Here is a 26,269-nt window from a genome sequence, read left to right as displayed (position 1 = left end):
AAAAAGGGAAATGAGAGCCCAGCTCCAAAACCCAGACTAAAAGGGAAAATGTGAGCCCAGCTCCAGAACTCAAGACTAAAAGGGAAAATGAATGCCCAACTCCAAAACCAGACTAAAAGAGAAAAGCAAACTTTTGAAAACATCCCCTGCTGCATCTCATTTTCCAAAGTTTGCAAAATTGTTTTGAGTGATTTCACAAATCTTTCACCCTTCAACAATACCTCTTTTTTCGCTATTCAAACAATATTTCCGTATAGACCTACCCTTTCTTCCAAAAATATTGGCTGTATACAAATGCTGATGAACTTCAAATGGCTTGTGGAAGCAAGCTAGGTACATGCCAGGTTAACCAAACAAAATAATGAAGTGACAATGACTTCTGCATGCGATTCATGAACATGGTAAATGAAGAACGATGAAACTGCATTGATTTATGCAGTGGTGTAGCTGGGATTTTTTCCAAGGGGGACAAGCCTGTATGAGGCGGGGGTCCAAATCCACCAAACAAAAATGGAGGTAGGTAGGTTTTATCCTTGCACATGTGAAAGGCGCTGTATATAAAATACCATTTTTTTATCAATGCTGAAATGAAATGGGCATATGGAAGGCCCTAGCTATAAGTCGTCCCTATTTGTTGAATGGCATAGAAATTATTGAAGCACAGATTTTTTAATTTTCACTGCACAAACGTAGGAGGCATGTTAAAATAGCCCCTGCCCCACCCTGGTTCAGTTCAGTATAATATACCACAAATGCCGACATAATAGCCTTTTCCTTGAAAGATTAAAGTGGCTTTTCTTGATATGAGCTAGTTTATCCTACTACACACAGCTGCGTTAGACATGCCATGACAGTTAGAGTGCTCCAGGGACTTGCTTGGGTGTTTGATTGAAGACTTCCCTACAGGCCTGTGATAATGCACCACTGCTAGTTCATGATACACAATTGTACATTACAAATACTTTTGAAACAAAATAATTATACTCTTGCACCATGAGTGGTTTTAGCAAACTTTGCATGTGGTATAAATGTAAAGTATTATCATTTCTTAAAGCCATATTATAACATTTTCATACAAAATAGATTAGCATTTCTTTGCCATAAAATGTTCATATATCCCCTTTTATTTTTGAGACGAACAACTAAGGCAATTGGAATTTACTACCAGCGCCGATGTCGCCAAATTATACGTATCACTCCTTAGGTTATGTTATGGTGTGATCCTTTGTTGTGTAGATCACCGTCCCACACGCCATGTACGCACTGTGTGTTATGAACATTGTGTATGCGTTTGTCTAATAAATCCATCATAATAAAAAACTGACGGTTCCTGTGTTTTATTCAAAATCTTGGATTTTGACAAAACTACAGCACCTAGAGTCTTGATTTTTGCAGGGTATATTGGTTTAATAAAGTACAATATAATCGTGTAAAAAACCAAATCTTGAAAAATATTGAAGGCGTTCTCTTCAGCAAATGTTATAATATGGCTTTAAAACTGTTTTGCACTGCAAACAAAACATCATGAAATTACATCCTTTTATTGATAAAAGATCAAATGAAAAAATGATCAAAAATGACAAAATGAAGTACTGATCTTAGGTACTGTGAACCAGATACAGCCTTCTGTCAATCAGCTAGAAGGACCAAATGAAGGCATTCTAATTAGGTGTTGATTAAATAACAACCAAGTGCTTTATTAGATTTCCTCTTCATAAAATTCAACTTTGAATACTTTGCACTACAGTAAGCTACATGTATTTTATACATGTACTGTATGCTTGACTAACATGAGAGATAGCCAACACTAGCAGTGGCAGCTCTGTGGAGACTGGGGGATATCACCCAGGGTCATGGGCATACCAAGAGCCTGGGGGCATGGACAAGGCTCTTCTGGGGCTCTTCTATTTGCATAATTAATTAGCATTTATGCAAATTAGCTCATTAATTATGCAAATTTGAGGGTGGCCAGACACTATAATACATTTAAACATAATTATTAGAAACATTTTGACCAAGTTTCAAGGCAAAATAAAACTACCCTGAACGTTTATGCATTGATTTTGAAAACAATATTGGCAAAAATGACATATAAAATGAGCCTCATTAACTACATTGATTATTGATAAAAACAATTATGATAGAAAACAATATAAATTAATGTATTATGAAAACCGTATGTCTGATTTGCTTCAAACAAGAGGCATATTGATCAGTGTACTTTGCACTACCCAATTAGGCAATTTAAAACATACTCAGAGCATTTTATAAACTTCCAGAAATATCTTCATATACCACCTTAAAAAAGAAATACAAAACCACAATTTTTTTTCAGTTTCATAGTATCATTTTATTATTAATATTACTATTGAATAGTTAATACATAACATCATTTCTTTGTCTGTACACTATGGTTAATAGAATATAATCTTTCAATACACAAGCACTTTGCTCAAATAGTATTATTGACATGAGCATAACATTACCCCATAAACCCAAACATATATCAAACACAAAAATGGACTCAATGTGCAGCAGAAATCAAAAGTTATGTAACAGCTATACTAATATGGCATGGCTGTGGGTTACATAATGGTGAGGACACCGATCCTGGTATCCAAGAATAGAGGTTATCCGTGTTCTATAAGCTGCATATCCTATCGGCGACTACTATACCTTGTTTAGGACTTTCAAAAGAAGTACCTGCATGTGCATGTGCAACCATGACTTTTTCAAAATAGCCAGCCAACATCATGCAGGTAACTCCGAGGTCGTGCATTGAACCAGCGCCTTTTGTTAGAAGTCACACATGAGTAATGTGGATAACCTCTATCCAGCATCTGTGGTGAGGATAAATACCAAAGGTCCTCCACACCACAAATCCGGTTTACACAATTTGTTTTGAAAACCACCCTAGGACAGCATGGTATCTCAAACCAATGAATGTTTTGAAGAATCCGACTACAAAATATAAAATGCTGTACCGTATTCAACCTAATTAACACCCCTTTCCTAACCAGCACCCAGGGCCGGATTTACCATAGGGCCAGATGGGCCCGGGCCCAGGGCCCCCAAAATTGCCCTGTGCAGTGTGCATATCTTCCATTTAAGCCGAAAAACACCAGTTTTGGGCCAAAATATCATGCAAGAAGTGCAAAATTTTGCGCGCTTCGTGCGCACTGGCCTATTGAATAGCAAATTTCAACTTCAATTTGGACTAAAACAGTCTAAAATTGAAATTTTTCGCACGCTTAAAATCTAACAACTTTGCCACTTAAGTGCAGATGCCTTCCTCATGGTGCGTTTGGGGGCCTCCAAATTTTGGCCTGGCCCAGGGCCCCCGAAAAGGTAAATCCGCCCTGCCAGCACCTCCTGAGAACTTTGTCTAATTTACATCAGTTTAAGCACCCCCTTTCATTACCTTTTTCGCATGAAATTGGGTCAAAATTCAAAAATAAATCAATAAAACAATCTGGGCATCATTGGCTGCAACATTAATTCTACAGGTAACATTATTTCACATTAACACAGTAAATAAATAAGTGCCCCTTAAAATGACTTTTTTTTTAAAGGAGGATTTTGTGATCCTAGCATTCTCTTTTTATGACATTTTTCAGTAGATACCCATGAAAAAAGCTTGTTCCCAAAATTTTAGTTGATTCTGATTTCTGGTATACCAGAACAAAATTCAAATTTGGCGATATTTTTGGTTAAACGAATTAATCTGCAAGAAATATTTGGTACATAAACATTATGTAGCCAGAGGTATCCAGTGGTATAAAAATCTTAAATTTTTTTGGGGAAAAGTGGGGGATGAGGCTGTGGATCAAGAAATGCCCTTTTAAGTGCCTGGGGGGTTAATTAGGTCAAATACGGTAATGAAGCCCTGTGTCTTATGAGGGCGTCACTTACATTACAAAATTTACGGTATCAATCATCACTATTTAGAGCTGATACACATTAACAGAAATCTATCCATGCCACCAATTCCAACCCTGTTTATAGCAGTATTTGTAAAATAAACTATGTAACACTTTTCAACCATATTTTGCTATTTAATATTTATATTATTTCTAAAAATAATATGTAGCATCATCTTGGCTAACATGTCATAATATATTAGCCACTTAAAACAATGCCCTTACCACCAGCTTGAATATAATTATTAATATCAAATCATTATTAGTATCTCCACCAAAGTATTATTATTATAACATTCTATAGCTCTTATTGAATTGCTTTTTTGCCTGGCTTGAGCATATTGTTTGAGCCTGGTCCCATCAGAATTCAAGTGTGTCTCCGCATGGAGGAACCGTTTAAACACTAAAACCTTACTGGAAGTCCCAATCTCTCACTACCGCAATCTCTCATTATGAGTACACTACCTAGGAGTAAGGAAAACACTACCCCAAGGATGTGAGTATGTAAGTGTCAACAGAAAATCCTGAAATACTGGACAAAAATCCTGAAAATCTTAATTTTCTTATACTTCTGCAGTGGTAAAAGAAGGGAAACAATCCCACATTCAGGATTAATCCGGTCCATCTGTGCTATCCAGATTTTGGTAAAAATATGGATGCCTTTCTTGAAGCTAAATAAGCACATTTGAAATATTGCAATACTTTGTTTAGCTATAATTGAAAATTGTGTTTTTTGTTTCTGCGCACATCAATAAAGTCCCAACTTGCGCTTGCCTAACTCCACATAAGCGCAACAGTCACACATTATGCAAAGCGCAACTAGGGTGAGTGCTGTGCCCAATTGTGTCCATGCCATTCAATATCAATATATGATGTTATGAGTAATTTGTTTTTTGCCAATTATAAGCCGAACAAAGTATAGGACAAGTATTAATGGAGTTCATATCCAAGGAAATTCCGATTTGCCATCAAATTTACTGAACTCTGTAGTTAATGAATCAAGCTCTTTCTGGAATGCATCACTATGCCATAGACTTTGTGTTGTGATTAGTTTGGTCATGGTTCAGGTTCAAAATAGTGTGATCCTGTAGTAGATCTGGCAACGGCATGCCGCGGTCACATGATTGTGTTGGGCAAGTAGGTTACAATTAAAATACTAGGAAACAATATACGAGGCAAGATTTTGAAACTAATATTAAATTTTTAACGACTTATTTTTGTCATGCGTATCTTTGACACAAAATATTTTGAAAATTTGGGCAAATGTATATGCATAGAAAAATATCATATCTCATTCGGAGTTGTGAATAAAATAATATATATTGTTTCATATTAAAATCTATGCCGTCTGTACATTATGATATATTGAATAATTGACAATGTATCATTGCGATATAAAAATGGTTTAATTTTGTTCCTTGTCATAATTTTGAGTAATTATAATAATGCTTCTTTGTCTTAATATAATCACTTTGTAATCTTGGTTCCGATATAAATGCAGACACAATTAGATGAAAGGGTACAAACTGGCAGTGATTAGGTATTTATAGGTGTGCCGTGTGGTGATTGGTTGTGTGCGAGGAAAAGTACAATAACCTGGGATTCATGCCATAGGATGACTTGAGCACTTCCCAACACCCACAGCAAAAATGAGTGACATTTCACCTTTTCTGTCAATCCCCAAAGCATTTGAGATTGGACCCTTGATGATGTATCATGGATATACACATCTTTACTGCGCAATTCATCCATGCAAGTATCTTCACTGCATACATTGAACATTGTTGAATTGTGCAGCAAAGATATGTGCATCGATCACTGCGGGTCCATTCTGGATTCACCAAAAAAGGTCAATCATTCGCTTTGCTAGATGACTTACAGCACACACAAAGTCTCCCTTCCAATAAAATAATTTTACCATAATATAAATCTGTGCTAAACCTTTCAAAATCCTTTGTGTTCTTATCAAAGAGATCTTTTATGGGATATGTTGAAGTCTTTAAAAGTGTCTTTTTGAAGCATTTGTCAAAATTACTGCCCAAAGAGTAATATTGAAGCTTAATAATATAATCATCATACATCATGTGCATGCTTTGACACTTAATGCCCACTACATCACCTCTACACATTTCATATTTTTTATGTGGGATTTGCCATATCTATAGTCAGGCAGGGATAGTAGGTAATGCTAATTTGATACATATATTTTAAGGTCTTATTTAGGGACCAATTAATATTTATATGCAAACTTTTTTAATTGTGAGAGGGGGAAGTTTTGAATGCAAAAGGAGGGAAACCAAGATTTTTCATCAAAACAATTTTGAATTCACCATTACCCTCGTGGCATAAATATTGACCAGTCCCTAAAAAAACACATCATTGACATTGCTTATATCCAAGGTTCAGTGCATTAAGGTAAGGTGTCAGTCCACTAATGATTCAATATTATACTGTGGGTTTCTATATAGGCCTATAGGTAAACTTATTGCTTTTCCTTATGAAAATAGTGTTGATTCAATACAGTTATATTATAAGTATACATGGATGGAATATTGTGCAGGGTGACAGGTGTGTGGAATTGGATCACCGGATATCTTGATTAGGATAGGGAAAAAGAGTTGTATTGGCTTTTTTCTTCTTTATTTGAATTTTCATATTTTTTTGTAAACAATTCATTAAAACCCATGAACAATTTATACCAGGTGTGAAAGAAACCACTACAATATTAAAAGCAGCTGCAAACATGCACATTGGTTTGTGAATACAAACTTGCATTTTTTATATCGTCTGTGGCAAAGTATTTTTCTTTAATCGACCGACCCCAATTTAGAAGCTTTAAGGACAATAGAGGTTGTGCATATGACATATCATACCGTAAATATGGCGGACTCTACTCTAATGCATTCAACAAAAGCATGATTGCAATCTACCGTGACAGTTCGTCTCACACACATAACAAATGCATTACGATCAAATAGGTCGATGACAACATTTGATTGAATGGACTGCACTGTGCCATGATTATGGTGAAGGGCACCGGATCAAATCCTTTGTTTGGAGCCAATCAACAAAAACATGCAGGGCCTCTATACAACTTCCTCTTTTTTGGCCTAGCCATCACACATGTTGTGCTCAATGTTATTATCAACAATAACATTTTGTTTAGAGTTTAACACAATAACTTTTTGAGTTGTCAAAAAAGTACTGTGTTCAACTTATTAGCACCCCAAGTACCTAAGTAGGCCATGGAGGAAGGAGCTTATTAAAACTCATATTATGAAAATATATCTGGAAATTCATTCTCATTCAAGATGATGTTTAATTTTGGAATAATAAATGTAATACAACGAAGAATTGTAACATTGTAAAAATCACCAAAATTACAAATCACTGCCCAGATACTTTCCCAGTGATTTTTCCTCCATTGTTGATTTCATGCTAACAACAAGTGAATTGAAAAGTGGATTTGGTTAGTCCACACAGGTACTAATGAGGTAAGGGGTACTAATCAGATTGAATACAGTAAAACAGAAACTAGGGCTCAACCGATTATCGGATCGGATATTGTATCAACCCAATATTTTCGATATCGTTATCGGATCGGATGTCGGTAAAAAAAAAAATAATAATGCATGTAAAACCAATGCAATATGTGACACATGAAGGGGTGAACATTAGTTCTTTTTTCAAAGTGGTTTGCATATTAAGGATAACAAACTATTTTTTTCGTAATTTTTTTCCAATTTTTCTTCAAATTAACTGTGAATGATTGTAGCACTTCAGAATAGGTCCAGTGGTTCTTCAAGGTAGCCGAAAACTTTGAAAAAAAAAAAAAAAAAAAAAAATAATTAAACATTTTTTTTTACCGATATCGGATTGGATAACGGCCGATATTACAACATCGATATCGGATCGGTAGACAAATGGCATATCGGTTGAGCCCTAAAAGAAACATATTACCCTGGGTTAACAAATACAACTAATTGAAATACTGCAAAAAAAGTGTGCATAACTGCGCATGGCTTAATCACTAGTGGTACCATTGGTGAGTCTATTTGTTGGTGCTACTAGTAGGTTCTGATACTGGTAGAGTGCTTCTTTGAGAGCTTTGCATACTTGTGATGAGGTACACGTAGTACAATCCACTAGGTACGGATATAAACCTATCACTTGGTCCCATGTAGCACTGTCAACTGAAAAACAAAATGTACACAGAAATGAAGAGTATCAGTACAATTAGTTACACATTGTGGTATTTACGGTTTTGCAACAGTGCTCAAAATTAAACAGCTATATTGTGCACAGATTATTTAACACCCGACATCCTAAATTAAATCTGAATTGTTTTGAACTGTTCCTATAACTTAAAAAAGTTACCCTTTAAATGAGTCAGATTAGTAGTAACTAATTTAATAGGGTCAAGGTTCGTATAAAACAGATTGTTTATACAAGGTGAGTGAAAAAATAGAGCAGTGTTGACGTTAAACACTTGAATCATAAGAGATTGCTAATTTGTCAAAATATTATTTTTTAAATTTCCAATATAATCAGAATGAGTTATTTGAATTTCTCATCTCAGAAGTTTTAGCGTTTTCCAAAATGACCGAAAAAGGCCCCCTTATAATGGATCAAGGGCATTGATTATGCATGTGAACCTGATCTGTCACAGCTCTACCGCTAAGAGGGTTGCTAAGGAGCCTCATGTGTAGTACAATTGGGCGGGTAATTGGTTAATTTTGCAAGTGTCAAAATGCTACATTTTTTTTATGGTATACTCTCTTTATTTTGCCAATTGTCATAATTTTATGTCTCTTAAGTATTGAATTGTGTTTCTAAAATGTTATCCTATGAACGGTTCACTGATAAGTTACTAAGAAGAGGAAGTATACCTAAATATGCAGCCCAATCTATGATTTTTCCAGGTATAGTAGCAGCACCCACATTTGAGGTGCTAGTCTGGATGTGCTAGGCTTTCCTAACCAGCTCATCCAATTGACACCCTGAAATTTACTCTGTATGTTTACATAATTTCTTATAATTATTTAGACATGACATCTGCAGTTCAGCAAAAAACCAACTAGAAAATAGACAGCCCCTGAGCCGTGATACATAAAAACCAAATTGTGAGATTGCGACGTGAATTCATAACAATTAGTGGGTTTTTAGCGGGTTTTAAACTTGTCCGACGACGAACCCGCAACAAAAACCCACTAATTGTCATAAAAACCAAGTTCACCAAGATGTTACACATAAAGATAGATGGGCAGGTTATCTTCTGGTAGGACAGGTTGCTTTTTGAGCAGCCTGTCCGGCAGACTAGTTGCTTTGTTGCTTAATTGTACTTGCCATATCTTTAGCCTAAACAATGATGGCAACCTTGACAACACCAAGTTCATATGATATGAACCATGCAAACAGTGACTCAAGCTATGATCTCACTTTGGGCTATTCCAGTTGAAATCCATACACCCCCTGTGGAAGACACGACCTTAATCTCCCACACAGGGTGTAGATTTCAAATGGAACCATCCATTCAGGTAAACCCCATTTGAAATTTGCATTCCCTGTGTGGAAAATTAAGGTCATGTCTTCCATAGGGGTATGGATTTCAGCTAGAATAGCCCATTCTGTTGACAGTTGGCAAAGTCCATATCTTTCATAAAACCCCCCTATCCATTTATCCCTTCAAATTGAGCATGGCCAAACATGTGTATGCTTGATGAGCACGATTGTAAGATGAACTCCATGTTGATAAATCGGCAAGTCAAACATATCGTATCATGATAATCCCAGACCGGAGTTGACTTGAGGTGCCTAGTTGCTCACATTGATGACTATGTCAAAAGGTGCTTCACCTCCTTTCAAAGTCTGCAAATTATAATCAGCGCAGAAAATATACTTGGTTTATTTCAGTTTTACTGATGTACCGTCAAAATTTGAGTGGTGATTTTCTTTACAAAGTACTTTCATTGATGGCATCCAAATTGCAGTATACTATGCATCCTGTGATATTCGCCAGCGAAGTGATTGTAAACATAACTACCTGGTAACTAGATCACGCACCTTTTGGAATTGGTAGTGCATGCCATAGACTTTGTGTTGCGATCATTTCGATCGTGGTGCAGAACTCAAAAACGTGATCCAGTTGGCATGGTGATAATCGGATTACACGTAACACTTCGCTGGCAAATTGGAAATTGGACTACATTTTATATAGACTGTCATTAAATTATAAAGCTGCATAGCTGCATGAAAGTTCCAGATTGCCAACTTTTGGCCAGAAATGTAGCAGCTGATGAACCCTGTCAGACAGTGATTATCTCTCTGTCTATCTACCTATCTATCTATCAAGCTGGCAGTGATATAACACAGCTTCAAGTATCTTATTACTGTTCCACAACGTGCCATGAGACAGTGACTCAAACTTGTAATGGTTAATATCACAGTGGACTAACACACATGGGTGGGGCTATTGAACTATAAACCTTTCAAGTCATCCATAGTCTGATGTCATCATTATTTTTATTTGGCATCTTACCATTCTGCTGTTGTGCTTTCTTGAGTGATTGCATTAAGGTAGTGACAGCTTGTAGGACAAAACTCATCTCTGCCATGCGGGATCTAGAAAATATAATGTGGGTACCCGAGATTTAATTATTACACTGCTATAATAATTATTATAGTGTGAGTGTGGGGGGGGGGGTGTTGGGATTTGGGACTATAGTGCATCTTGTCTCATGTTGAGAGTAGCGCCATGTTGGATTTCACAATGGTAAATTTGAATCACCCGAGATAACCTAATCCCGTAGGGCATATACACACGCATAACAGGGCAATTTGTCTGTACGCTGGCAGTGTAAGCGCACAGATTCAAATCTGCCACTGCAAAATCCAACATGGCGTTACTTGAGATGAGACACACCATAGCAGGCAAGGATGAGGTGAAGAGATTTTAGCATTGTGATCCTAGGAGGGGGTACTTAGTACAAATGACCATACAGGGACATGCCACAAATATAGGTAGCATTTTCGGCCTTTTGGTATATCAATGACCCCCTTTTCTAAGCCAATTTTGGTATATGGTCATGTTTTTTATACTGGGACCCTAAAAAAGGTGGTGCTGTCACATTTTGCTAGATCATTTTGTCTTCTTATTCCTATATTTTTGCTAAAATTCATCATGAACAAATGGTTTTGGTCTTATTTTGAAGATAAATTATTAATCTAAGGAATTAATAACAAATACAATTAAATAAATGTATTAATTAATTACTACAGCTTAATTAAGTTAATTAGTCAGGGGTGGTGCCGGAAGTGGAGGAGCCGGAAGCGGAGGAGCTCTATGTAAACCAATGGGAAGTTGGTGTGCATTAATAAAATTCATGCACTTTGGTGCCTAGTAGAAGTAAAAATGCAGTTTCATAGTTTTATCTTATTTTTTTAACTTTCAAACTATAATTGCTTAATAGTTAATCTTAATAAACTTCAGTAAATAGTAATTAAGGATTTAACGAGCTTTTAATTAATGCAGTGGAATATGTGTGTCATGCAATTCAATAGAATTCAGGATATAGGATAGGTTTTCATAAATAGATGGACTTTTAAATTGTTTTATCTTTGAAATATCTATAAATATGTCTTCTCAAAGGAGATTATTACAGTCAAAGGATTAATCTGATGACATATTGATCTCTGGTTATTGTTAAATAGTTTGTTGATGTAGGCTTTAGAATTATGCATGTATGCCTATGTACCATTGTTACAAATTACTAAATATTGATTTTTGGAACACCCTTTATGGGAATTAAATATTTAAATTAATCTGATGACATATTGATCTCTGGTTATTGTTAAATAGTTTGTTGATGTAGGCTTTAGAATTATGCATGTATGCCTATGTACCATTGTTACAAATTACTAAATATTGATTTTTGGAACACCCTTTATGGGAATTAAATATTTAAATGTGATATTATAGCAATTCTTTAAACTATTTTGAATATATTTTCCAAATTCAAAGTGCATTTGATTACAAATGCTACAATTAATGACCCTTTTACGTTAAATTAAGCAATTTAAATACAACTTTTTTAATACCTTGTATAACACAATGGGCTTAACAAATATGGTGCAAACTATATATTTAATGAAAGGGCTAATTGCATACATTCCAAATATCAAGTTCATTTTTAATTCCAATTTACTATGTAGAAATATTGGAGTGGTAAAGAAATGTTATTTTTTTGGTACTTTTCATTGGAATCACCCTGTATATTTTTTGGCACACCCTGTATATCCATTCAAACTTTACAGATTTGTAATCCTGACAATATATGCTTTCTAAAAATGTATAACTTTACATAGTTTAGGTGAAAACTTTTGAAATATAATCAGAAATACAAAAAGGAGTTGATTTTTGACAAATTGCAAGATGTGACACAATTGGGTCCCACCTCAAAAAACATGACCATATGAATGGGTCCTTTTTTCAAATTTTTTTCAATTTTCTTGAAAAATAGCCCAATTTTGCCTTAATCTAGCCAAAATCTCGAAATTGTCCAAAAATATTTGGGAAAATTTGTAAAAACTAAGACAATATGGGTTAAATTTAGCGAAAATTTTGAATTTTCGTATATCAATGGGGCCAAATTTCTTGAAAATTTGGTATATTTATGGGTCCCCTGGCATTGTGATATGCCTGAAGCAAGTTCAGATTAGAATAGAAGTGAATGAATCCTGGGTGAATCCTTTGACTGTACAAACTGTTTTGCTTATAACTAATCAATAGCATAGAAATGTCAAAAGTAAAAAAAAACTCTTCTCTAAATGTTACTGGCTATTATTACCAGCATTGATTGCTTGAGTCGTATCTTGGACATGGTTTATAAAGTTGGCAATTTTACTTGATGAGCTAGAGCATATGTCCGTTTATTCTTTCAAACATTGAAATTATCTACATTAGGCTGCATTCCTTTTTTTATGATTGTTCCAAAAGTGTAATCAAATATATTTAATTTTGATAAACATATATAGTATTCTAGTCTACAAACTCAATAAGTTTGGAACTTTAATATAAACTTGCCCAATTATTAGATATAGCATAAACAAGGTTACAACTTACAATATCATTCTCAAAAAAGAAACAAGCAATACAACACAACATTTGCTGGCTGCCAGCTCAATTTAGTAAGCCTGTTTAACCCCATGAGAACTACCTGCCAATTGGTCAAAATGAACATTGTGTCCAATTTTGAACCAATCAAGGAGGGTATTAATAAGATCATATGCAAATGCAAGTTTGACCATAAATAGTTGAAAGCCTAGTCATAATTGGCAATTGAAATGAGAATTTCAAGTTATCAACCAATCAGAAATGCTGTTAGATGACCAGTAGTGTCCAGGGAGTTAAGTGATACAGTCCTAAATGACAAAAATCTACCAAGCACATGTAATAATATCTACTTGCAAAATTATGACATAGAATATTCAAATTTTGTTACGTAGACAGACACAATAAATATTGTAACTGACCTTGGCAAAGGACACTTGCCGCTGAGCCTCTCATCTTCCACATATTTCTTAAGTACCTCCTGACATCTTTGCAGCAATGCCGACAGTGCCAACTTTGTTAGGGCGCCCTCGTCTTGCGCACCACCTTTAATGTCGTGGGTGATGAAGGAGAACTGCAGTAATGTTTCAAAGCAGGCTTTTGCAAATTCTTCTCTCAATTGCCTGTTTTCTGTATCTAAAAAGGAGAGGAACAGAATACAAGTGAATTACTAGACTTTCAACGATGGTTGTATATGGATCATATCATTTGAATAGCTTCATTACACAATTGATTATGAATCTGTCACCAACTGACACTATATATAATCTATATATTTACCTCCAGTCAGCGGCACTAGCTTTGAAGTTCAACATGTTTTATGTTAGCTTAGCGTTACTTGGTGTGTGCATGTACTTTTACGTTCGTGATCGAAGTGGCGCATATGTACATGCAAGAAACAATGCTAAGCCAACGCAGCACACGCTGAACTTCAAAGCTAGTGCTGCTGACTGGAAGTAGATATATAGACTTAAGTAAATCTGACTTTCTCAGCATCTAAACATGTCTAATGTGTAGATTGTTTTGAATATGATATGGCCCAGGGATCTCAACTTTGATTGGAATGCCACTTCATTTTCTTGAAAAGTCAGACAACCCCCAGGACAAACAAAATTGTGTCCAATGTCCCACCTTACTTGTTGGTAACCTTAAGGTGGTACTAAACCCCTGATAAATTTTGTGATTAATTTTGCATTTTTCTCAAAAAATAACTACACACTGGTAACAAAAGTTATGTATATTATAGGGGCAAGGAATCTAATTACTTCACTGAAATTTCAGGATTCAAGACAAGTGGTTGATTATATATGTTAAGAAATGAGGTACATTCTAGCGGTACCTCTTTTCTTATCACAAATAACGTACCGCTTGTCTTTGAGTCACTGAAATTCTGGTGTCCTTGCCCCTATAATATACATAACTTTTGTTACCAGTGTGTTAGTATTTTTGAGTAAAATGCAAAAATAGTCACAAATTTATCAAGGGGTGTAGTACCACCTTAACTCTCTCACATTTTGGGAACCTCTTTTATAATTACAGCCAATTTGTCTCCTCCTTCTGAAATGTCCTTCATGTATCCGGCATATAAGTAATGCCAAGATGATAACATAACTTACCTAAGAAGCTTGCAGTGTTGGCAGAATGTATCGATCCCCTATTTAGCAGGGTCATGATACGAGCAACGAATGAGTCAGGTGTGGAGCTGGAGTATGGAAGGATCTGTTCTCGGATGAGTTGTACCACCTGGACATCTAGAGATTCATCTTCTTGCTGCTCTTCCACAGACAATATAGCCGGTGCAGGGCTGAAGAGCAAAACACAATGGGATTTATTGAAAGTGAAGAATTGAAAAGAAAATTTGACATGATAAAGCAAATTGAGTTACTTGTTGCGCAAATTTTTCATTTACTTTCATATATCATTCTCGTCCATTTAACAGGCTACAATTATACTGCAAACATGCTCGTATGTGATGTGATCAGGCAAAATCAGTCGAAAGTCGGAACTATTGATTTTCAGATATAGCCTATTGTTTTGGAAACACTTCAACTGTTCATATCTTTAGAATGTTCAATGGTATTTTCTGCAAAATGTAGCTTTACAAATTGACGCAATCATACAGTAAACTGAAAATTAAATATGCCCGACTTTAGGCTGATTTTGTTTGATCACATCACATATTTGAACCCACATTTCTACTATTTTCATGTTGCAACAAATTACCCTTTTTTGTAATACACACAACACTTTTATTGATTATGTATATCGAAATCCACTTTTGCAACAAACCACTTGTTCTACTTGGTAGTGCTACAAATACATAATATAGATCACATGATAAGTGACCTAGATCCGATCATGCATAGGGTGGCTACAATGAAGTTTCTTCCAAGTTCTATATGTGTAAATTGAAATAAACACAAAAGATTTACTATCTATATAACATTTTGCTCCCTTTATCTATCCACGGGTCCATTTCACTAAACTTTACAAAGCTTCGTAAGTCTCGAAATCGTTAGTAACTTACGACGAGTTGTAAGTTCCATTTCACTAAGCTTACTTACGAACGGTACCCTTCGTAAGTAATAGGAATTTACTACAGGGACTCTTCATGAAGTTACGTCTAATATTGGGTATTCGTAACTTTACGAACGGTTACTTGAGTTACAAAGGGTTATGAGTTTAGTGAAATGTACCCCACATGACTGAAGTTTGGAGTGGCCTTTGCCCGTTTCTTATTATACCACAGATGTAAGAAGTTACTTTTGCTGTAATAAGGTACTTTTGCTTCTTGTGTAAACCAGGGTTTAAGGCCCATTTTTAAAACCCATTCATACACTCCTAAATCAAAGCAGCCAATCAGAAAAGCTGTTAGAAAAGTACGAAACATGCATTGATTGTGTATATTGTGCACACCGCGTACTATGCGCAGTGTTTCGCACGCGTTCGCGTCGCGTAGGATTGATTCATTTTCGGGCGGGTTGATGCATTTATATTTGGTTCTGTTTTCCAACATTTTTAGTGATAATTTGTTATATAAAAAAAGTAAAAATCACGTGTTTTTTTCTTCTCGTGTATGAAATAGATTATTAAACTTGTATTACTTATTGCTCGAGAAATTGGACAAAATAATGCACTTGCGCTGATGTTGATGCGTCTAATGCACTCCCCCTTCGGGGCATTAGACGCATCAACATCAGCTGCTGCAGCATTATTTTGTGTCTAATTCTCGAGCAATAAGTAATCTGCTCATTAACCTATAAATCAAATACTCACTGTTCCGAGAATAGGAAGAGCTCGTAGACAGCAGCTAGATCAGGCCACATTTCTGTAAAATGTTGTGAACAAGATGGCTGCCTAGCTACAGGTAGTCCCACTGGTAGGATCTCCAGTAAGCACTGGACTGCTAACTTCCAAGAACTAGCTGACGGACACGCATACTTCAAACCCAATGGAAACTGAAGCACCTGTGATGAGGTAGATGGGGAGAGATTATATCCAAGTTTACTGAGGTAAAGTCAATAATTGCTTCATGAGTATGTTTTGCAGTGAATATTTTCTTGGTCTTTTCCCATTAATTTCAAAATTAAGAGATTTTCAACATGGTGAGTGCATTTGGTGGATGCGATTTATATGATAATTAAAAGTTCATTTCATGATCCACAGCCTCAAAAAAAGTTGAGATTTTTATACCACTGGACAGTGGATACGTCTGGCTACATATATTTATGTACCAAAAATTTCTTGCAGATTAATTTGTTTAGCAAAAATATCGCCAAATTTGAATTTCGTTCTGGGATATACCCTATGAAGCAGTGTAATACACATAATCATGCATAACTCATAACGCATAAAATCAGAATCAACTGAAATTTGGGAATACATGTTTTTGTGGATATCTACTGAAAATGTCATAAAAAGAGGATGCTAGGATCACGAAATCCTCCTTTAATTACAGCTTTGAACATGTTTAGTATGAACGTGTGTGTGAAGAAAAACAAAACAAAACACACTAGAAGATTTCTCCCATTTCCCCTAATGTGCCTCAATAATTTGCTGTAGAGATATTCATTAATAATGACACATTTTGATGGGTTACAAAAATACAGCCATATCCTATCAAACTATCAAGTCATATAGCCCAGTTCTTTGAACAAAGTGTCAATTCAACAAGATCTATCTATATACTTGGATGGAGACTGAAAACAGTTGTCGATGTAATCAAGCAATATCAATGGCCTATTCTGTTTGAAAACCATACCCCCATTGAGGAAGATTTTAAAATTTTTATTGATTCATAAAAAGTTGAAAATGGTGCGGAAGATTTTGAAATTATATACAAACAAAATTGTCAAATTGTGCAGAATTCAACCGGATTTTATAAATTTCAATAATTTTTGACACTAATTTAACAGAAAACTCACAAAAATTAACAGCTCTGTATTGAATGTAAAGGTGCAACTAGAATTGAGGTGGCAGTGAATCCTTCCACAGGGGAGGTGGATTTTAAATGGAATAGCCCAATCAAAGTGATTGCCATGAAAATATACATTGAATAATAATTACTTTTAAGACCAGTCAAGGTAAAAATGGCTGCAACATTTAACTGCAATTTGCATGTGTGTCATCAAGTACCTTATTATCTACTCTTTTACATAGCAAATTTCACACTTGTCTACTCAAGAGCTGTAACACAACATTTGGCATGACATCAAAATTATAACCGATTACGTCAGATTAAGTTTCCCTTGGCAAATCACCAGCAGTTCTTTGTGATAAAACAAATTAAGCAATAGACTGGGGATTGCATGGAATACATTAATTTATCATTGGATTGAATGCCATAATACAGCAGACAGTCAAGTGTGCAGAGGCCTGCGGGTTGGCATCATATACTATAAATCCCCAATTTAAAAATTATCATAATTTCATGTTGGTTATAATACTGTTGCTTTGTCTACAGAGGCAAAACCCACTATCAAGACAAGAATTAGCAAATGAGGAATACCCATAAAGTGAAAAGTCGCATAAAAGGGGAAACTTTGCGGCAACCCTAACACCCAAAAATCTTACGATGAAAAAATCTGCGCATGCATGAATCCCAGGGTCTGCGATGGCGACGTTAATCACCCCAAGTGTTATATGCTTGACGGAATTGCTGGCGGGCAGCAATAACCCGATGTAGCTACCGGTCCATGATCGTGTGCTTGGCATGTGAGGGGTCAAAGGTTGAATCCCGGGGTGCCAAGTCAAAATTCTTCTTCTCCTTGACTTTTTTCGGATCTTCTTTGACTTCCGATCCCAAAAAGCAGGGTCCAGTGTTAGGGTTAAGATGGATGAAATCATGTATAAGAAATAAAGACTTGTTTTCACTTATAAAATCTTACTATCTTGATCAATCTTAAAAAGTGACATCTCCAAATAAATCTCCAAATAATACGCATTGATTAATTTTCACACTTTTCTCACTTTTATTGACCTCTAAATTTGCTATGATATTTGAAAGGACTATGTCAGCCCAACAAGTCAGCCACGCTAGATTGATTTACCTTGAGTATATTTTGCATGACATGCTGTTCCATAACTGCTGGATGAGTGGCCGTTTCCTTATATAATTGTGCAGACATTCGTAATGCTTTCTCAGCAAATGGCACATAGTTCATAGCGACCCAATCAGACTGAAATAAGAAATATAAAGGAACTGAGGTTAGGTTGAAACTACATGTTAAAAAGTAATTATTATTATGATAAAAAAATTGGAGAATAGGCGACTTGATTTTTTTCTGTATGCATGTAAAATCATCCATTTTGGGGGCAAAAGAGGATTGATTTCAACTGAAAAAAAATGAGGGCAGCATGTGGGAAAATATGCAAATTTGTAAGAATTTGGGTGATTTTTAGGGTCATTTCAGACATTTGACGGGAAAAAAACCACAGATAATCCCACCGACCCTACTTGAAAGGTCTGTCCACAGGGTTTTTTTTAGGCCCCTTAGTGTTTTATGAACATTTTGCATCTTCGAAATATATCAGGTGTATTAAATATCTACTCCATGACTGTCAAGTAATGTTTGCACCACTTGTTAGGTCATATGATTTTGCCACCAGTTTCAAAATTCCAATGACTCGATATATCATATTGACAATAAAATAAAAAGTTGCACATGAGAAATTAATACTAAATAGAAAGATCACAAGAAAGAATGATAGAGAGAAAAGTACGAAAGAAAGAAAGAACACAAGCAAGACAGAAAGGAACAAACAAAAAGAAAGAGAAAGAAAGAACAAATATTATTTACTATTTACAATAAGGCGGCTTAGCCCCATTTCCCAAACATATGTCATTTAGCTTCAAGAAGCATGCATCCCCAATACAACACCCATGGTCGGGGTGTAAATAGAAATTCTGAGCCATTCTTTTTAAATGAAAACAAACAAAAATCCTTTTCCACCATAGTGGTTTTCCAAAGGGGCAAATGGGCCAACTTTTGGCCTTACACCATTGTGTCCTCTGCCACACCACACAAGACCTGGGCCCAGGGGATGTGGACCCGGTTACCCCTGCCCCATATCTGTGGCACTAACAACACCAAACCAATGGAGCAATCTACTGTATTTATTTCTTGTACAATATTGTATCTATCTACCCCTACAAAAATTGCTTCCATACTTTTATGCAGGTCTCTCTGTTATCCGGCCATATAATCTTCGTAGGAAAAATATTTGTTTATGCTTTGGCACCCTTGGTCCCAGGCTTTGGTCCCATCATGGCTGGATAAGAGAGGTTGGATGGACCACTGTTCTAGGGTATGTGATTGGACTGTATTTATACATATAACAGTTATACAGCATACACTACAGTACAAGACAAATAACACAATCAACTTGTTAACTGTTGCAGAGGGTAATCTAGAGTTAACTTGATTCTATAAACTAGACAATTTGGGAGGGCAGTATTTTAGCAAAGGTGATTCACTGTGAGCAAGGGCTACAATATATCCTACATTGTATCTGTTAGTAAGAGCAGTAGGGCAAGGCTCATAAGGACCTTGCTGAATACTATATAGACAATTTGGAAGGGCAGCATTTGCATCAGCAAAGGTGATTCACTGTGAGCAAGAGCTATGTCTTTTAAAACTCTTTACCATGAAGCTCTCCCTCACCCTGTTGATAACCACAAATGACAGTGCTAGATGTGTCAATAATGTGATATTATACTGTGTTTTTGAAGTATGTGGGGTGTGCATGCATTGGTTGGTGCACATGTGCACAAAACCCAAGTCTGAATTAGCTGATTTTACTAGTTAGCTTCCCAGCCACCCAGCAAACACATTACTGCCTTATATATGTTTTATGTGTTAGCAGCTACCAACACCTGATCACTTATTTCACCTTAAAAATGACATAAACACAGCTAGATGGATACGTTACAAAAACCATTGATCATGCCTGGGTGGATTCAACAAATTTATCCCCCACTATATCTGAAGTAATTTATCATCAAGTTCTTATACTGCAAGTGGAGCATTGTGTTGCATTATATAATGTGACATGTTAGGGGTATCCACCCTGTCACTCATTCAAGGCCCATGTCTGCATTACAATACTATCTGTTAAAAAGGATCATAATAATTGAATATTTCCACCAAGGAACTTTGGAACAAATATTGGTATTGATTCAACATATTGTGGAATTAGTGCAATAAGGCAATATCTGCAATAGCTACCACACAGATAGTTGACAATTTCTGCATTCTATATTGTACACAACATAAACATGTTACCCCTGGCAGCTATTGCAGATAGGAACTTCTTGCACTAACTCTTTGAAATGTAAAGGCGTTTACAAGAGTGCTACAGTCTGTCAACTCACAAGTACAAAGTAAATAGACCTCGGAAACTGGAGGTGTGACAATAATTATATCAGTGCAATGCATGTGTAAATGCTTCTTTGGTGCGACAACTGCTGCACGATTTGTACTTGCCGAGCACACTACGCTCTTTATGCGTCACGTTTTTAACATGGAGTGCGTGTGACGCAAAGCATTGACCCCCGATGCCACAGATTTGGTTTGTACTTCTAGGTTGAAGCAGTATATGAACAACTTTATTGATTGCACAATTGTGACCCCTCGGCACAACTGAGCCCTGAAGTCGCTAATCATCATTTTGAGATATTCAACCAAAATATTCTGCTTGAAATTAGCTTTAAAATGATGTATATCATGTCTATAGTACTTGACATTTAAGTAGTGAAAATCAATAAAACAGTCAATAAATCCTTTGTTTCCTATTGTTTATTGTTAAGTTCGATGGAGCATATCTCAATAGTGGCACTGGCGACATCCGGGCTCAGTTGTGCCGAGGGGTCACAATTACATAATATGTCAGTGATGCCAATGCTGCACCATAGGTGCACAATTGGGCTACTTGACAATCACTGATCGAAAAAAGCATACCACTACTTGGCTAAAATTCAGCTACTTTTGCCAGTGTCAGGCTGTGGCAGTAATTTAACATATTTTCCTTTCAATTTAGCTGATTTATGAAGGTTTTGAGTCTCTGAAGCTCCAAATTGCAATTACAATGGGTTTTGTGACCATTATATTGATATATTTTAGTCAAGTGCTTTTCCGCCTAATTGTATGAACTATGATTCATGTTCTAAATTTGGATAAATCCACCCAAATACCTGATATTGGGGTTTCTTTTAAGCTTAAAAATTGGGCTACTTGAGAATTTTTTACCATGGCCTGACGAGCCAATGCACCACCCATTGGCACTGAAAAGTTTGGGCAACATTGGTATATCAGAGACTCAAGGAACCACATTAAGTTGATGTTTTTTTTCAACTTGAACCAATTAATCAGAAGTACATTTTGAAGAATTGCAAAGCAGTTAATTCAAATTCAAATCCCACTTTATGGAACTGTATTAGTAAGTTTGATTATATATTGACATGTGACATCTGGGGAAAAAGTATATACACAATTGAAACACAAGCATTATACATGTAAGCCTACACCATCCAACACCTTCTCCACCAAAAAATAAATCAATAAATCAAACAAATGAAGAAATAAAAAAATGAAATAATAATATTTTATTTCTAACCAAAACATGGAACATGGCCTAAACATCCACCCTAGCAGCACAATAACAACACCGTGCAATGACATACCTGTGTGTTTGTTCTGTATGTGTCCCATTTCTCCTGTTGTATTGGGATTGCAAAACAGGAATAAATAGGGAAGAAGGAAAAGGAAGATGGGGACATAACAATGAAACTTGACATTAGTAACAAGTTCAATAGTCATGTTAGCACACAAATGCAATACTGATATACTGCTAATTTTTTAATTCTTATTTCACATCAGAACAGGGCTTCAAGCCAGCCCTTGCAAATATACCGTAAGACCTCATCTACAAGCATATATAGCGTTTTTGATGAAAGCTCAATTATTATAAATATGAAGCAAGCGTGAATATGCCAATACAATAGATTGGTCTTACAATAATACTTGTTTGTATATGGTTGGATCTGTAATTTATTTGCTCAAAATCCATAATGGCGCCTGGTTTAATGTAACTTTCATCAGAAGCGCTCTATATGCTTGTATTGGAACATTTTGAATGAAAATATAAGACAAATATATAGGACAGCGAAGGTCCAATACAATGGGTATTAGAGACCAGTAACTATTGTTAAGGGGGGAAAGTACCAAAGATAATTTTTGCATGAATAATATACTGGGAAAGAAATAGAGGCCAGATATCTATCTGCTGAAACTTTACGACAACTGTGTGCAAAGTGTGGGGAAATTTTAAATTTTACATAAGATTCACTAATTCAACAGAAAAACAAACATGTTAATTTCCTAATTTTGGAAAAAAAATATAGGGTGCTTGAAGCTCTGTCAGAAATAAAATACTTGTGTGTTTGAACAGCCAGTTCTATACTACAAAATTCATCAGCATGGTATTTCATTGTATATTCTACCATGCATATTACTTATTAGGCAAAAAAAAAAAAGGTTTGTCTCAAAGCTCACGAGAAATTTAAAAACAAATGCGAAATGCAATTTTTTTTTTTATTCCCGACTTTTTCGTGGTATTTTGAGAAAAAGTCTGATTTTCGCCGATTTTTTCTGGAAAAAACTATAACAATTTTTTTTTTTGAAATAAAAAAAATTTTTGGCCTTAACCCACCATTCTTCTGTTGCTACTATACTCTGATCAGCTCGAAATAGGCGAGACTCATAACATCGTGGATTGATATTACACACAGCTGGGCCCAGCGCCTGATGCGGACTGCTCTTTGTGTGAAGCATGACTGACGCATGCTTTTGTAAATTTACACAGGCGTAAGTAAGTTTGGACTTTATTGACTCGCGCAGTAACAAAACTCGCATAATTCTTGCCTATTACGAGCTGATCATAGTATCACATGAACAACTTAAATCATGTGTCAACTTATATACCTTACGAACTAGTAATGACCATCCTAAAACAATGAAATGACCCTAACAGACAAGGCCAACAAAATATGAAGATTTACTTTCAACTTGTGCCTGTTGTATATGCTTTTTTATAAATTTGCTATTTTTTCTCCAATGCCAGATTAATTGATCTGCAGTGTTATATTTGTCAAGATAAACGTTCATAAATGTCAAGGTTTTTCTTGTTCATTTCTATACATGTAGCCATATCTGTAGCTCTGTATTAATGCAAACTTGTGCAAAAAGACGTCTTGCCGGAACAACTATATATCTTGAGACGGGACAGAATATTGTAAAGAAATAAACACATTTGTGACATGTCATGTCAAAAGGAGACACTTTTGGGCAGGTTATCAATTTTGAGGTTTGGACATATCTTAAATATAGAGATATTTCACTCCATAACGCCATTTCCCCCAATGAAATCGGACATTCCTGAGCAAAGATATTGAGTTTGTAAGTTATGGTATTATAAAATTAGAAATTGAGATATCGGCCTTTAAAAATATTATTGACAATGTTGAGAGTAGGAATTACCTTGAAAAATGTCTCAAAAAATACAAGATGCCAGTTATATTCGGTCTGAAACTATCAGACAAAATTTTTAATATTAATTTAATCACAAATTCACAACAAAACCAAATTGTGAAAAAATCACCCCCGGGCATATTTTTAGTTATTTCTCCATTTACGATCCTGCTCAAAAGTGTCTCCTTTTGACATGACATGTCACATTTGTTGAGCCCCCTCTTTTTAACAATGTTGAAATCAACAGGTAACCAACAGAGGGCAGTATGACAAATTCATTGATAGTCAAACAGATAGCTTCTGATCAGTGTCTTCCCTTGCTACCAATCCACCTGTCATTTTGCCCTGTCCCAGTTCTGGGATAGGTGGCAAAATTAATGACCTTGATAGGTAAGTTAGATGTTAGTACTTGAATAAAACTGTTGAACTTCTCTGAACTACAAATATCTTAAATTGAGGCTATAACAACACAAAAACCTATTAAGACGGTAGTAAGCCTTGTTGTTCTAAAGTTAAATTGACTGATCACAAAATCTATAGGTATGGTATTTTAAGTAATTCTTGGCAAAGGTGGAACACATGGCATACTTGTAGCTCCGTGATAAATAGACAAGCGTATAATGCTGTATAACTGCATAAATGCTAAGTGCGCTACATATACACAACAGGTACATTCCACCATGGCCAAAAATTATGTAACAGAAGCTGAATGTAAGAGACACTGTTCCTGATCTTCCATTTTCCTACTCCAAGGGAGATTGAATTGAGTTGTGCCACAATTTCCACCAATAATTTGTCCATAATGCAGAATGAATAATGATGTGTTGTCTCAAAACAATTCCGAGTTGTATGTGGCAAAAACATTACATTGAGCCAAAGAGAATTACATCATATACGTCATATGCAACATAAAAGTGTGATAAAATCATGCAAGAAAACCAACAGACATTCCTGATGTGAAAGTAACCACTGGTGAATGAAAATGAATCATTACAAAGTAAACATTTCTAATGTTTAGTTTTGTAATGACAAAGGACGTGTGCATCATCATCATCATCCTCATATGTGGTGTGATCAAGCACAATCAGTCTGAAGTCGGACATATTTAGTTTTCAGTTTCTTATAGGATTGTAAACAGCATTTGCGAACCTACATTTTGCAGAAACCCCATTGAACTTGAACAACCAGTTCAAAAGATATCAGTAGGTAAAGAGTTTCAAAAACAATACGAAACAAAAGGAAATACTTTCTTTGTTTGGCTCTATCTCCGACTGATTTAGCTTGATCACATCACATTGTCTTTAAAAAGATCAAATCTCATGCATTTATCACGCTGTATGATATTAAATCAAAATCCACAACCACTATGTGAGAGAGAGTTGAAAAAAGAGGCCAAACAAAGGTAGCTGTATATCTCTGTAATTTCCAAGTGTTGAGTGACTGCCCGGAGTGACTGGTATGATTGATGTATTGATGCTCACAAGAACACAGTACAGAAATAACATGGAAACTTATATGACATGGAGAAAAATACAGAATAGGATACCAAATCATGCAAAGCATCATCAAAATATTAATTCTTGTGGTTCCTTTTGTGCAATGTAAAAAATATCAAGGACGTGTAAAAAATAAGTTGCTTGTGTCATTTATACAAATTTCAACACACAGCGGCATGTAACTTTGCATGCATACAGACATTTGGTACTCAAACAAGTGCATCAGGCTGTTCCAGTTGAAATCCAACCACCCCTATGGAACACATTAACTTAATCTTCTACACAAGGAATGTGAATTTCAAATCCCCCGTTGGAGATTAAGGTCATGTCTTTCATCGGAAGTGTATGGATTGGATTCCAACTGGAATAGCCCATAGTTTGTCACTTGGATCGATTGAGCACAATACACCTATTAATTCACCAAGCTACGAGTTGTTTTAATATTTGATTGAGACCAATAAATGTATGTATTGTCCATCCAATTTTATCATTATTATGTTTTCAGAATTGCTGTCCTGAATATGGATATGAGGCTACTATCCAAATGGTGAAATAGTTGGTCAGCTAAGTTGTATACAAAGCTACATGTATAGGATACAAGATTCTGAAAACATAACCCTGAAATTAAATTGGTCCATTGAGAACAAAAACAATCGTGAGTAGGATTTACTCTTTCTCTAGGCCAGGGAAATCCTTTTCAGAGGGTCCTCGGAAACC

The 26,269-nt window shown here is 35.7% G+C and overlaps 1 protein-coding gene across 1 annotated transcript in view; it reads right to left on the bottom strand.

Moving 5' to 3' along the window:
• Positions 1 to 7,886: 7,886 nt before the first annotated feature.
• The window catches only part of LOC140159478 (protein MON2 homolog), a 97,267-nt gene continuing 78,884 nt past the window's right edge, over positions 7,887 to 26,269 (bottom strand). Inside the window, 7 exon segments of the mRNA XM_072182965.1 lie at positions 7,887 to 8,113; positions 10,459 to 10,541; positions 13,452 to 13,665; positions 14,646 to 14,833; positions 16,306 to 16,496; positions 18,579 to 18,707; positions 22,211 to 22,243. Of these exon segments, the coding sequence (XP_072039066.1) occupies positions 7,887 to 8,113; positions 10,459 to 10,541; positions 13,452 to 13,665; positions 14,646 to 14,833; positions 16,306 to 16,496; positions 18,579 to 18,707; positions 22,211 to 22,243 (1,065 nt within the window).

This window comes from Amphiura filiformis, chromosome 8 (genome assembly GCF_039555335.1).
Source record: "Amphiura filiformis chromosome 8, Afil_fr2py, whole genome shotgun sequence".
NCBI lineage: Eukaryota > Metazoa > Echinodermata > Ophiuroidea > Amphilepidida > Amphiuridae > Amphiura > Amphiura filiformis.
The sequence above is the reverse complement of the archived record's forward strand: the minus strand, read 5'-3'. Positions and strand labels throughout refer to the sequence as shown.